This window comes from Mus caroli, unplaced genomic scaffold (genome assembly GCF_978045245.1).
Source record: "Mus caroli unplaced genomic scaffold, Mus_caroli_1 scaffold_15, whole genome shotgun sequence".
Classification (NCBI taxonomy): Eukaryota; Metazoa; Chordata; class Mammalia; order Rodentia; family Muridae; genus Mus; species Mus caroli.
The window spans coordinates 93581399-93594915 of record NW_028227270.1 but is presented as its reverse complement, the minus strand read 5'-3'; the positions used below and the strand labels follow the sequence as shown (position 1 = coordinate 93594915).

The window sequence follows — 13517 nt, the reverse complement described above, 5'->3', positions numbered from 1 at the left end:
CTGCTTCTATTTCTTTGGGGGATATAGGACTGTTTAGATCATTAACCTCATCTTGATTTAACTTTGGTACCTGGTATCTTTCTAGAAACTTGTCCATTTCATCCAGGTTCTCCAGTTTTGTTGAGTATAGCCTTTTGTAGAAGGATCTGATGGTGTTTTGGATTTCTTCAAGATCCGTTGTTATGTCTCCCTTTTAATTTCTGGTTTTGTTAATTAGGATGCTTTCCCTTTGCCCTCTAGTGAGTCTGGTTAAGGGTTTATCTATCTTGTTGATTTTCTCAAAGAACCAACTTTTCTTTGGTTGATTCTTTGAATAGTTCTTCTTGTTTCTACTTGGTTGATTTCGCCCCTGAGTTTGATTATTTCCTGCCATCTACTCCATTTAATTGAGACTGGCTTACAGGCTCAGAGGTTCAGTCCATTATCATTAAGGTAAGAGCAAGACAGGCATGGCACAGGCAGAGCTGAGGGTTCTGTCTTTACCCAAAAGTTGCTAATGGAAGACTGACTTCCAGGCAACCTGAGTGAAGATCTTGAGCCCACAGCGATACACCTACTCCAACCAGTTCACAACTCTAAATGGTGCCACTCCCTGATCCAAGAATAGACATACCATCACATTGAGATTCTATCTCACATACTTCAAAATGGATAAAGTCAAAAACCCAAGGGACAACACATTCTGTTTGGGATGTGAAGCAAGGGGAACTCATCTCCACTGATGGTGGGTGTACTGGCTATTTTTGTGTCAACTTGACACAGCTGGAGTTATCACAGAGAAAGGAGCTTCAGTTGAGGAAATGCCTCCATGAGATCCAACTGTAAGGCATTTTCTCAATTAGTGATCAAGGGGGAAAGGCCCCTTGTGGGTGGGACCATCCCTGGGCTGGTAGTCTTGGGTTCTATAAGAGTAGGCTGAGCAAGCCAGGGGAGGCAAACCAGTAAAGAACATCCCTCCATGGCCTCTGTATCACCTCCTGCTCCCTGACCTGTCTGAGTTCCAGTCCTGACTTCCTTTGGTGATGAACAGCAGCATGGAAGTGTAAGCCGAATAAACCCTTTCCTCCCCAACTTGCTTCTTGGTCATGATGTTTGTGCAGGAATAGAAACCCTGACTAAGACAGTGGGGGTACAAACTTGCACCACCACTTTGGAAATCAATTTGGTAGTTTTTAGAAAATTGAGACTATATTTAACTCACAACCTAGTTATATAACTACTGGGCATATACCCAAATATTCCCCAAAATACAACAGGAACACTTGCTCAAACTACGTTCATAGCAACTTTAATCAAAATAACCAGTAACTTGAAACAACCTAGGTTCTCCACTGAAAAATTGAATAATGAAATATAGCACATTTACACAATGGAATAATATTCTACTACTATAAACAAAGGTATCCTGAATTTTGCAGGCAAATCAATGGAACCTGAGAAAATCATCCTGAGTCAGTTAATAGAGCCACCAAAAAATATTTATTGTGTGCAATTATAACTGGACATGAGCCACAATGTGCAAGATAATCTCGATACAATCTATAGATTCAAAGCAACTGGGTAGTAAGGAGGAAACAAGTGAGGATGTGTGAATCTCACTGAGAAAAGGAAACAACATTGTCTTCAGAGGTGGATGGAGAGAGGGAGAAAGGTGGTGAGAAATGGTATGGAAATGTCAATCAGGAGTATGGTCGGGGGACTCAAGAGAAGGCTGGGTATGAGAAACGATATCAATGGGGAATACATCTTCTTCTAGCAGAAGATCTGGGACAGGGAAGGCTCTTCGGAATCTATGAGAGTCATAGTAGCTGAGGTTCCTAGCAGTTCAGGTTATAGAGATTGAATTAGCCATCTCCTGTAGCCAGTTGGGACTCTCACTGGAGGGAAGCAAACATCAACCCACCCACAAAATCTTTGACCCCCCCCAAAAAAAATGTACTGCATACAAGATGCATAGCAATGATGATGGAACAGAGATTGAGGAAATGTCCAAACAGTGATTTGCCCTATTTGAGACTCATTCTATTGGAAAAGAACCAATCCCTGACACTATTAATGATATTCTCCTATGCTTTCAGATAGAAGCCTGCCATAACTCTCTCCTGAGAAATTTCACCCAATAGCTGATGGTAATAGAAGCAGAGACCCACAGCCAAACATCAGGCAGAGTGTGGGGAGTCTTGTGGATGACTTAAGAGACTGAGTGTGGCAGAGGCATCAAGGACATCACTGGATCTACAAATCCAACTAACCTGGTTCACAGAGACTGAACCAGGAAGTAAAGAGTTTGCAGGGCCTGAACCTATCTATGTACTCTGCACATTTATAGCAGATGTGCAGCTTGTTCTTCAAGTGAGCATCTAAACAGTTGGAGTCAGAATGACAGACACTTGTTGCTTCATCAGAATTTCATAGCAGACATCCATTGTCAATCTTAAGGCTCCTATGGTTTTAATAGATAAATCATATGAAGTGTCTATTTTTTAAAATACCATGGATCAACACAGAACTTGTTAGACACAGAGAAATGAAAACATGTAGATCATATCTATGATCATGCTATTGCAGAGAAAAGTTGTAGTTGGGCTTATGACACATCTTGAGGCGAGCATCACTAACTGGTATTTTCATCCTAAAAGAATTTATGTTTTAAAAATCTCAGCCGGGCGTGGTGGCACACGCCTTTAATCCCAGCACTCAGGAGGCAGAGGCAGGCAGATTTCTGAGTTTGAGGCCAGCCTGGTCTACAAATTGAGTTCCAGAACAGCCAGGGCTATAAAGAGAAACCCTGTTTCGAAAAACAAAAAACAAAAACAAAAACAAAAATCTCACATATGGCTGTGCTTTTCACATTGTTTCCTAAGGACAATCTGAATGTCCTGAAGCAGTAACAGTTTTATATTCTAATTAGAATAATGGTCAGTTAATGAATTTTATACTTTGATTATAATAACTTGATATTCATATTTTTCTGTGAAATAAATGTAACCTTATTAAAGTAAACATTAACATTACCTGCTAGATTAACATCTACTGTTTGTGATATATTTGATTGAGTAAATCTAACTTTATTGATATATGTTCTATTCAATGAACAAAAGATGAATAAGCTTTAAAATTTTGGACATTTCTAAAGAGAGTGATTTTATTTTTTTTTAAGAGACCCATTATACCCACACATGTATTTGAAATGTTTACAATTAAAAGCAACAGCTCTGCAATGAACTTTTGTGGAGCATCTCCAAAGCGGATATGGTAAATGTGCACTTAGCAATCTTTTCCAGTTATTCGACACTTCAGTATTCTGAGATGAAATAGAAAGAACTGTGTATCATACTCTAAACAGTGGGAAAGGTTAAACATTGCCAAAAATTTAGAATTTCTGCTATTTGATTTTAAGAATGAAAGAAGTTCCCAGCTGGGAAAATTTTCCTTCTTCTTTGAGGTAGGATAGACCTAAAAATGAAAATGATATTCAGTTAATCATTGATTACATTGTTAGTGTTCCTTTATCCTTATTTCTTCTTTGTCTGATCAGAGAAATATATTCAGAAAAGTGCTGCTTCCATCAAAGTTATGGGTTTTCATTTTTCTAAGCCAAGAGACTCTCAAGCAGTTAGACTTTTAGAATGTGATAAAGACTCATGTGCATTCCTTCTAATATGTAATTAATTGCAGAGGAAGTATGTCCTTTCAGAAGAGAGGAAGTGTAAGAAATTCCTGTTTGATTCTGGGTCAGTGGAAGAGCTCATATCAGTTACTCACTCAGGAAATTCTTACATTTCCTTTTATATTTACTTTACAGAAGATGATGTACACCACTCTTCTATTAAATCCAAACTCCATGAGGTCTATGTATAAAAATCTCACAAGTGATGAGGATCAGATGGAAATTTAATATGCAGACCATAAGGTTGACTGTGATTGAAGGACCAGAGCTCTCTTCATCCAACCAGGAATGGTGTATTTTAACTGCCTAAGAGGAACATCTGTGTTTCATTCTGATCTCAAGCATGGAAAGATATGAGAAGCATCTGAAAAGGCTGGAGATGCCAGCAACCTATTATAACAGTGATTCTAAAACTTTCTAATGCTATGACCCTTTAATATAGTTCCTTGTGTGGGGTAAACCCCAACAATAAAATTATTTTCATTCCTACTTAATAACTCTAAATTTGTTAATTTAAGTAATTGTAATGTAAATAGCTGACATGCAGTATATCTGTTATATGGCCCTTGTGAAAAGATCATTTACCTTCAAAGGAGTAATGACCCACAGGTTGAGAAACACTGTCATATGGAAAGATTGTAAGCAATGTCAAATATCTATGTTTTACTCTGGAAAATGAGGTATTTCAATATTGTTGTTGCTGTTGTTGTTGTTGTTGTTAATTTCTACAACCTACTTATTTTATGAGTGACAATAACTAATGGGAAGTCCTCACCTCGGTGATTATCCACCTAAGGTCATGCAGAATTTCTCTGTTGTTCTCTTCAATCTCCTTGGCTTTTGAGAGGATAGTTTCGGGGACATCTTTCATGGCACTCAGTTCAATCACTAGATGGAATAGAGGGCTAATCCAGGCACCCACATAATTTATCAAAGTTTTTAAATACTCTGGGATCTAAGAAACACAATTGAAACATTGCATTAAAAATTTTCAGTTTAGCAGGTTTGATACCTGCGATATTATTCATGTAAAGAAGCTGAACTGAGACATGCATTTACTATGTGTATATGACACATGTATAGATGTTATATAGTTTTGGAAGTATAACATTTAAACAACTGCTGTTATTTTCTCAAATATAAAACAAATTGTAGAGCTTGTCAATTAGAATTTTTCTGATGTTAGATCATCATATTTTGTTCTCCCAATGCAATTCTAACAGCTTGCTCTCCAGTGAGTTCTTTATAATTTGTTTTTTGTTTGTTTGTTTGTTTGTTTGTTTGCTAGTGCTAAAGAGAGACCAATAAGGTTTCACTCCTGAGAGATAGAGGCAGGGATTCAATAAGGGATTCAGGTACACCATGTATAGGGGAAGAACAATATAACAACTAAAATAGAACTGCTATGATATGCAGACCTTCTCATCATGAATTTGATAATTATTGCATTCTAAGGAACATAAACTATTATTTCACTGGACTACTCTGTTCATCTGGTTTTCAGTTAAGTCATAGAGAATAATAGAGGGATGAAGAGATAGGTTCAAAGGGAAATACAATCAGGACAGAATTGAAACTCAAGAAAGGAGATAGTGTTCAGTCATATAGAATGCTATCATGCAGACCTCATTAGTAACATATAATAAATACAACCACATTGTTATCACTGATGGAGGAGTGAGTATATATCCATGAATAGTCAATTTAGCTCAAAGAATCTTAAAAAGAAAAATAGTAAGTGAAATTTGAGTGGTTGATCATTCCTAAAATACCATTCTCTAAATGGTATATTTAAGTATTTGCTGCACTGTTTTTGGGGTATTTTAATTTATATATAATTTATCAATACTATAATATGATTATTTTCTGTACTTTATCTTCATTTTTTTCTGCATGCATGATTACTGTAGCTATCATAATGCCTGTAATAACTGACAGTGCTACAAATGCAATATACTGCTTCTGGAGTTCTGTGGAAAACTCAGAAAGTAAACTCACTTCAATAGTTATGTATTGAATTCCCTTATTTGGGGGATTTGTTAGAGTAGAATGGCAGTAAGATGCAGCTCTGAAAACAATCTCATCCCGCCGAACCAGTTTGGAAGTCTGGAAAAAATAAATAAAACAGAGTTCAGAAATCATAAATAATTTCATATCCAGAATATTAATGAATTTTAGTGGATTTGTAAATTTTAACATAAGTAATTCATGAAATAGAGATATTCACAAATTAAGAAAATGTTTGTTATGTAGTTTTGTGCTTGTACATTGCATCTGCAATTTAATTTGGTCTTTCATTAGCTCTTAAATATTTAACTCCTTCCTCTCTTAATACCTTTTCTCCTTCACTTTCAAAAGTTAAGCAAGGCAGACACTGAAATGATTAAGTTGATGAAGAACTAAGTGATTTCATTGCTACAATTGTTTAGGATTTCAGCATAAAGCCATAGAACATATTTATTAATCTTACTCTTTTCTGTCAACAGGTACCAAAATTTCCTTACCCAAATAAGAAAGTTAAAAGTTAATATAATTTAACACTAAAGAATGTAGCTGGGCATGTTTATAATAGTTTTAGAATGAAATTGTGTGTATTTTAACTCACAAAATAAACTATTTTACAGTAAATTATATGTAAACCCAACTTCAACAAAATATGAAATATTAATAAATATTAATTACTTTAGGATATCTTATTTATTTTAAAGAACCAGCTAATTCATGAAATCTTAATGAAAATTTGTGAAGGTTAAGAAGTTGAAAAGCTGTCAATTAGGAACAGGGAATAGAAACACTGTATAATGCTTTCTCTTCTAAAGTCAATCGTTGACATGAGGGCCTTATTGGGAAGCAGCTGGAAGAAAGTAAGGTACTTACAAGAGTTGCAAATTTTCCAGATGAGAATTGGTTGTGGTACTGTGTCATGTAAAGGGGAAAAAATAACATCTAGTCAAAAAATATGACAGCATGTTTGCTTTTGAACAGAGACAAATTCTTTTGATGCCCATCTTATTGAAGGTTTGCCTCTTTTTATAGTGTCTTTTTTTTTTTTTGACATTGAGAAATGGCAGTCACCACAGGGATAATGGATACACTTTTATGCCTACCCTGATATCAGAAAAACTGTTAACACTAAAAATCTTTAAAGAACAATTTCTAGTATTTATGGGATTATTGAAATGCTAGTCTCTCTCTCTCTCTCTCTCTCTCTCTCTCTCTCTCTCTCTCTCTCTCTCTCTCTCTCTCTCTCTCTCTCTCCCCCTTCCTTCCTTCTTTTCTTCTGTTCCTTTTTTTCCTACATCCTCACATGTTTTACTTTATCTCTGTTACAAATATACAGTTCACTGTAAGGCACATCTTTTACAGTGTGTACCTGCAGTGTGCTAAATGAACATGGCCAATAGATTTTCATGATTCTGAATGCAAAAACAGGAAATGAGAGTTCTTCCCCAAGCACATTTTAAAAGTGTCTACCATAGTTATTTTTTTTATTTTTTAATAAAGTAGATAAAATGTATTAATATGATTAGATTCTATAAAATTTCATGACACTGTCCAATTGGCCCTGTCCCTGTTTGAGCAGTTGGGTCATCGTTTATCTATGAAGGTATATATTCTCATATCTGAGTCAGGATGTTTAGAGTCTCAGGTTCTAGTGCAGTTCAAATATTAGTATGTAGGTTGAGGTACTTACAAGCTCTACATAGAATTGGTTAGCAAGTGTACGAAGGGTTTCAGCTTTCCGGATGGCACTGTCAAATGTTTCCATAAGTGGGTTCCAGCAGCCGCTCTTTTCTGCCATACATGCAGGAACTGATGAAGCTTTCTCCCACAGCAGCAAGTTTGACAAGAGTAGCAGCAGGAGTGCCCCTGCTACATAGAAACAAAACCCACTTAGAGATGGTGCATTAAACTGAGGCCAAGAAAAGTTCTATATGACCAAAGGTCTTATTAGTTTTTTGTTGTTGTTGTTTGTTTGTTTTGTTTTGTTTTTTGTTTTTGTTTTTGTTTTTGGAGAGTTGTTTGTTTGTTTTTCCTTTTTTTCACTGCTATATAACTTCATATTGGATTTTTGGAATGACATATCAAGTCACTCTAAGCACTGAGTGCCCTTGCTATATTGAAACAAAACCCACTTAGTGATGGTATATTAACCTGAGTTATCCTAGGCCCAGAAAAGTTGTATGTGGCTAAAAGGTGGGTTTTTTTTTTTTTTGAGTTTTGGGGGGTGTGGTGAGGTGGTTGTTTGTTTTTAAATGTTTTCCTTCATGACTGTATACTGGATATGTGTAATGTCATATAAAGTCACTCTAAGTACTTAGGCAAGTAATTGAATTTTTCTGAATAATAGTTTGAGGAGCAACTGATTTTACATTTTTTTCAAAAGTCCTCCTGAATTTTACAAATTTCTGAAATTAAAATTAGTTCTGTACTTATATCTTAAGGTATTTTTAGATGGTTTTCTATCTTTGGAATTTAAACTCATTTTCAGTCACCAAACTCTTGAAGAATATGCAGTTTTTAGTCATCATGTCTGATTTCAATGTTTTGGACACTTATGGCACAGGGATAGCAGAGTTTACTTCTTGGCTCCCTCTATCCATTTGAGCATAAATACAACCATGATGATTACTAACAAGACAATAAAGAGATGTTGTCTAATGTATGATATCAACTTGGAACTGCTAACATGATAAAAATCCATCAGAGACTTTTTTCATCAAAAACTTCAGATCATTCATTTTAGTGTTGATCTGCTCCTTAATTTTTTCAGCAGATTAAACTCTCTTAATGTATTCTGGACATACTCAGATTGGATAAGTTTAATATGTTCAAATTGTTTTTCTAATGTCTTATTTTTAGCTAAGGTAGAAGTAAGAATGCCAACCTTTTACTCACAATCACAATTCTGTTTCTTCTGCCTTAAAATAAGATTAATTTGATCCACTAAACTTACACCTTCAATATTTTCCAATTTCTGAAACTCCAAAACATTTTCCATTTGAGATGTATTATTCTTTGTTCTGGAAGGTGTCCTATGCATTGGAAGCTGCTTAATAATTACTATCAGTTCAACTCATTGGCTACAAGGAACACTTTCCTTGTTCTCTCTGCTCAACAGAGAAGGTAAGACAACAGATTCTCTTTAAATATCGCAACATGTCTCAAGTTAAAGGATGATGAAAACTACTAATCCAATTGTCTCTTGTACCCTTGTACAGTTTCTTACAAGAGAAATAATTTTACAAGATAGTGTAAAGTCTATGCAGAATTCTACTCCTGTTAGTCTGTGAACAAATAGTTCTTCATACCAGAGAGAATGTCAAAGATTCCAAAGAAACAATCCAATTAAAATAAGCTCCTGAATTCTTTTACCAAGAGAGGAATAGGGGTGGGAGATTTACTTACAGAAGTGAGGTTGTCTCAATGGCAGTTCCATCACTGAGTAGTTTCTAAGCAAGATGAGTTCTCTCTCTGGAGATCTTCTTTATTGGAGTTGCATATTCAGTTAGTTTACTGTTCCTATATATTTTAGCAGATAACCCAAGGGCATGTACAGCCAGCCATGAGACAACACGAGTTACATTCAGAAACACTTCTTCATGAAACATATCTTTCTGTCTTCTGGGAATGTTAACTGACTTATTACAACATACTTATGAGTGTCTGGATGGTCTCATTTTATTAATTCCTACGTATTGATTCCTTGTGCAAATATTTTGCCATTATCAGCTGCCTGATTAACGATGATAATGTCAGACCATGAAAAAATAATAGTTCATGATTACTTCTTCTTCCTTAGATTCTTACATTGTTTCATCTTTTTCCCAATCATTATGGACAGAGAAAGATTCATCGTTGAATATTTGGCCACCATACCACAGAATTAGCAAATTATCCATAGTGTTTTGAATCCTTGCCAGTAATCACTGGCTATGCTGAAGAGTATTTCTCTGTGAACTAAGCTGACATTATAATATCCTGCATCTTTAAATTATGTATTTATAAGTTGGTCTAAAATGAATTAGATAATTTAACAACAACAAAAAAAACAAACAAACCAAAAAAAAAAACAAAAAAAACAAAAAACAAAACCCTCCATTAATTTCTTTCTAGGAAATATAGTCTTTCAAAAATTACTGGGCATTCTTTTAAAATAACAAATGTAAGTTGATTTCTTGTATTGACTGTTAATCATATCAGAAGTTTGTTAACTGCAACGGTAACAATTGCACCATGGTTGTCTTAATAAGTATAGTTTCATATACTTACTGCTAATATTAGCACTTGTGCTATAGAAACAGTGATGAAAATTCGTCAAAAGCCAGTGGCATCATAGCTTCCATTCTTTGGCATCTAGTCAACACTGAGGGATCTTCTAATTCAATATCAAAAATATATCCTTATATCATTGAAAGAGAGTACTTGGCTGATGAAAATGGCAGGCAAAGCAGTTAGGTCTAATATTCATCAAAAGGAAATACATCTACTAGAATGTAAATGGGGGATTTCAGAAGCCTAGCTGTATGCACTGGCTAGTTTTGTGTCAACTTGAAACAGGCTGGTGTTATCACAGAAAAAGGAGCTTCAGCTGAGGAAAAATCTCCATGAGATCCAACTGTAAAGCATTTTCTCAATTAGTGATCAAGGGGAGAGGTCCCTTTGTGGGTGGTGCCATCTCTGGGCTGATAGTCTTAGTTCTAGAAGAGAACAGGCTTAGCAAGCCAGGGGAAGCAAGCCAGTAAGAAACACCCTTCCACTTTGAAAGCTGGACTAAATGCACTTTGCATTATGCTATATTTAAATATACCCCCCCATAGACTCCTGTGTTTGAACAAGTCTATGGGGGCCAGGGAGTAGAATGTGATGATTTGTCTATTCTTGGACCTGGGAGTGGCATCATTTGGAGGTGTGGCCTTGTTGGAATAGGTGTGACCTGGTTGGAGTAGGAGTGTCACTGTGTTGTGGGCTTAGTACTATCAGCCTAGGTACCTGGAAGTCAGTCTTCCAATAGCACCCTTTGGATGAAGACAGAAATCTCAGCTCTGCCTATGCCATGCCTGCCTGGAGGTTGCCATGCTCCCACCTTGATGGTAATGGACAGAGCCTCTGAACTTGTAAGCCAGCACCAATTAAATGTTGTTCTTTATAAGACTTGCCTTGGTCATGGTGTCATTTTACAGCATTAAAACTCTAACTAAGACACACTGGCACAGAGACTCATGGAAAAAGTAATCATTTATAAGTTTCTACAGTTTAATGATAATTTCTTCACTTTGAATATTTTTCAGATATCAAATCACTTTAATATAATTTTATAATTTCATTTCATGACCCTGTTAAAGAGGGTATTTTGAATAAAAAGTGCAAAATTATGTGGCTCAGAGAACAAATATAAATAAATGTACAATTTTGCTGGGAAGATGTCATGTCAACTCTATTAGATAGGATTCTGTATACTTCTAATTTTGTAATCTTGAAACTTTAACATTATATCTCTCTCTAGCTGTATCTGTATGGTTTATAATATTTTCATTCAATAAATCAATAACTAAAGAAAAAAGGAAAGAAACACCCCTCCATGGTCTCTGCATCAGCTCTTGCTTCCTGCCCAGCTTGAGAACCAGTCCTAAATTCCTTGGTGTAAGCTGAATAAACCTTTCCCTCCCCAACTTGCTTATTGGTTATGATGTTTTGCCCAGGAATAGAAACCCTGACTAAGACACTGTATCTCTTGGGAAGGAAACTCTGATCTCTAGATCACCCACATCTCAAAGATTTAATTCAATAAACATATGATTCTCAGGAATCCCAGCTCCTACTTTTATTCTCTAACGGTCTTTTTCATTTCCTTTTAAAATTATTTTTACTTACATTCCAAAGTTTACCACCATTACCATTCACTGTCCAGAATTCATCATACAATCCCCCTGTCCCTTTGCTTCTGAGAGGGTGTTTTCCCACACACCCACCCCACCTACCTCATCCCAGCCATCATCATACTACTGTGTGTTTCTACAGGTTAAGGCACATCCTCTCCCACTCATTCCATACAAGGTCTTCCTCTGCTACATATATGCCAGGGGCCATGGACTACCCCATGAATGCTCTTCGCTTGGTGGCTAAGAATCTGGGATGTCAGAAGGGCCCTAGTTAGATGATACTTTTGTTCATTGCTTGGGGTTGCCATCCAAATTAGCTCCTAAAATCCTACCCCTAACTCTTCCATAGAGTTCCAGGATCTCAGTCTAATAGCTGGCTCTAAGTATCTACATCTATCTCAGTCAAATGATGGAAGAACCTCTCAGAGGACAGTCATGTCCTTCTATGTGTAAACACAGCATGGCATCAGTAATAGTGTCATGCTTTGGTGCCTGTGCATGGAATTTAACCCAATTTGGGCCAGTCATTGGATAGCCTTTCCTTTCGTCTCTGGTCCATTTTTGTCCCTGTCTTCCCATTAGCTAGCAACAATTCTGTATCAAATATTTTGAAGATGAGTGGGTGGCTAAATTCCTCAACTAGGTGCCATGGCAATCTACTGGAGGTGGTCTTCTTAGGTTCCATCTCCCCACTGATGAGCATTTCAGCTAAGGCAATTCCCATTGAGTCCTGGCAGCCTCTCACATTCCAGGTCTCTGAGATACTATAGAGGTTCCCCTTGATCCCCACTCTCTACTGCTGCATATTTCCAATAATTCTTCTAGCACTCTAGGCTTCTTTCCTGTCTCCCCCAGCCCCATATTTGATTCTGACCCCTTTTCCCCTCCATGTACCTTCTCCTATACAGGTGGTTCCCATTGCCTTCTGGAATTATTTTGTTCCTCCTAATTGGGATTGAAATATTCTCACTTGGGCCTTCCTTCTTGTTAAGCTTCAAATTGTCTGTGAGTTTTATCATGATTACTTTGTGTTTTGGCTAATATGAAATTATTGGTGACTATACCTTGTGTGTCTTTTTGGGTCTGGGTTACCTCTCAGTGATTAAGAGCACTGATTGCTCTTCCAGAAGTCCTGTGTTCAATTCTTAGCAAGCACATGGTTGTTTAAAACCATTGGTAATGCAATCTGATGCCCTCTCCTGGCACATCTGAACCCAAAGAAAATATAATTACATATATAGTCTATATTCTCATAGATTCTGTAAGAGCTGAATTTAGTATCCTTTTAGTTTCTTTGACAAATGTGTAACAGTGTAGAGGTTGGATTTATGAAATGGAAGCTTAACAGAAGTTCAGCACATTTGTAGGCCTATTGTTACCTGCTTCAAGACACCATTAAATTGACTTGATGATTGTGCATCCACATGGACATTAGTCACAGATTAGCAAAGGTGTTACACAGCATGAACAAGCCTTGAGGTTATATGAGTTGTTTAGCTCAAATCATAAGACTGTGTAGAGTAGCACGGATGAATTCATTACTACTTTTGTAATCTGTACTGTTTAGGTTGCTTCACTTTAGAATGACATATAATCAGTTAGAGTTGGCATCTTCCTAAGGTCCAAGAAGGATTGGGGCACATTCAGATCTGCCAAATATGTTGTACCTCCAGAAGTCTTCCAACTTTCAACAGTCTCTTGTTTGGTCTTATACTCTCTAGTTGTTTACCTGTCAACAGTGTTTTAGAAAAGGATTCTGCTCTAGGTTAGTAATTTCCCACAGACTCTACTATTCTCATCAACACCAGTTCATCATAATTTTTATAACCCAATACAGAATGCTCTAAACCTTAGGTGCAACATACATCCCTTCTACACATCCACCACAAGATTCCTATCTTCATTAGAGAGTTGTATAGAGAGTACTCTATGAGGGCCATTTAAGTGCCTACCTCTAAGACAAG

At 36.5% G+C, this 13517-nt stretch overlaps 1 protein-coding gene across 5 annotated transcripts; it reads right to left on the bottom strand.

The window, feature by feature from the left end:
• Positions 1–3267: 3267 nt before the first annotated feature.
• On the bottom strand, positions 3268–9110 carry LOC110308247 (prolactin-8A8). Of its 5 annotated transcripts, none has more exons than XM_021180675.2 (6): positions 9080–9110; positions 7365–7543; positions 6548–6586; positions 5669–5776; positions 4446–4625; positions 3268–3456 (listed from the first exon to the last, which is right to left on the bottom strand). In XM_021180675.2, the coding sequence occupies exons 1-6, from the start codon at positions 9108–9110 to the stop codon at positions 3268–3270; spliced, it is 726 nt and encodes a 241-aa protein (XP_021036334.1). The 5 variants fall into 5 exon arrangements, with proteins under 5 accessions (XP_021036334.1, XP_021036335.1, XP_085686896.1 ...); XM_021180676.3 differs by having other exon boundaries at positions 7365–7540; XM_085830770.1 differs by lacking the exon at positions 9080–9110 and adding an exon at positions 8570–8714.
• Positions 9111–13517: the final 4407 nt, after the last annotated feature.

Coding starts and splice junctions, on each gene's coding strand:
- LOC110308247 (XM_085830770.1), bottom strand. CDS start 8,714: ATGCATAGGACACCTTCCAGAACAAAGAATAATACATCTCAAATGGAA. Junction 5,777..6,547: donor CTGGAAAATTTGCAACTCTT/GTAAGTACCTTA, acceptor TATTTTTTCCAG/ACTTCCAAACTGGTTCGGCG. Junction 4,626..5,668: donor TTCAATACATAACTATTGAA/GTGAGTTTACTT, acceptor TGTGTTTCTTAG/ATCCCAGAGTATTTAAAAAC.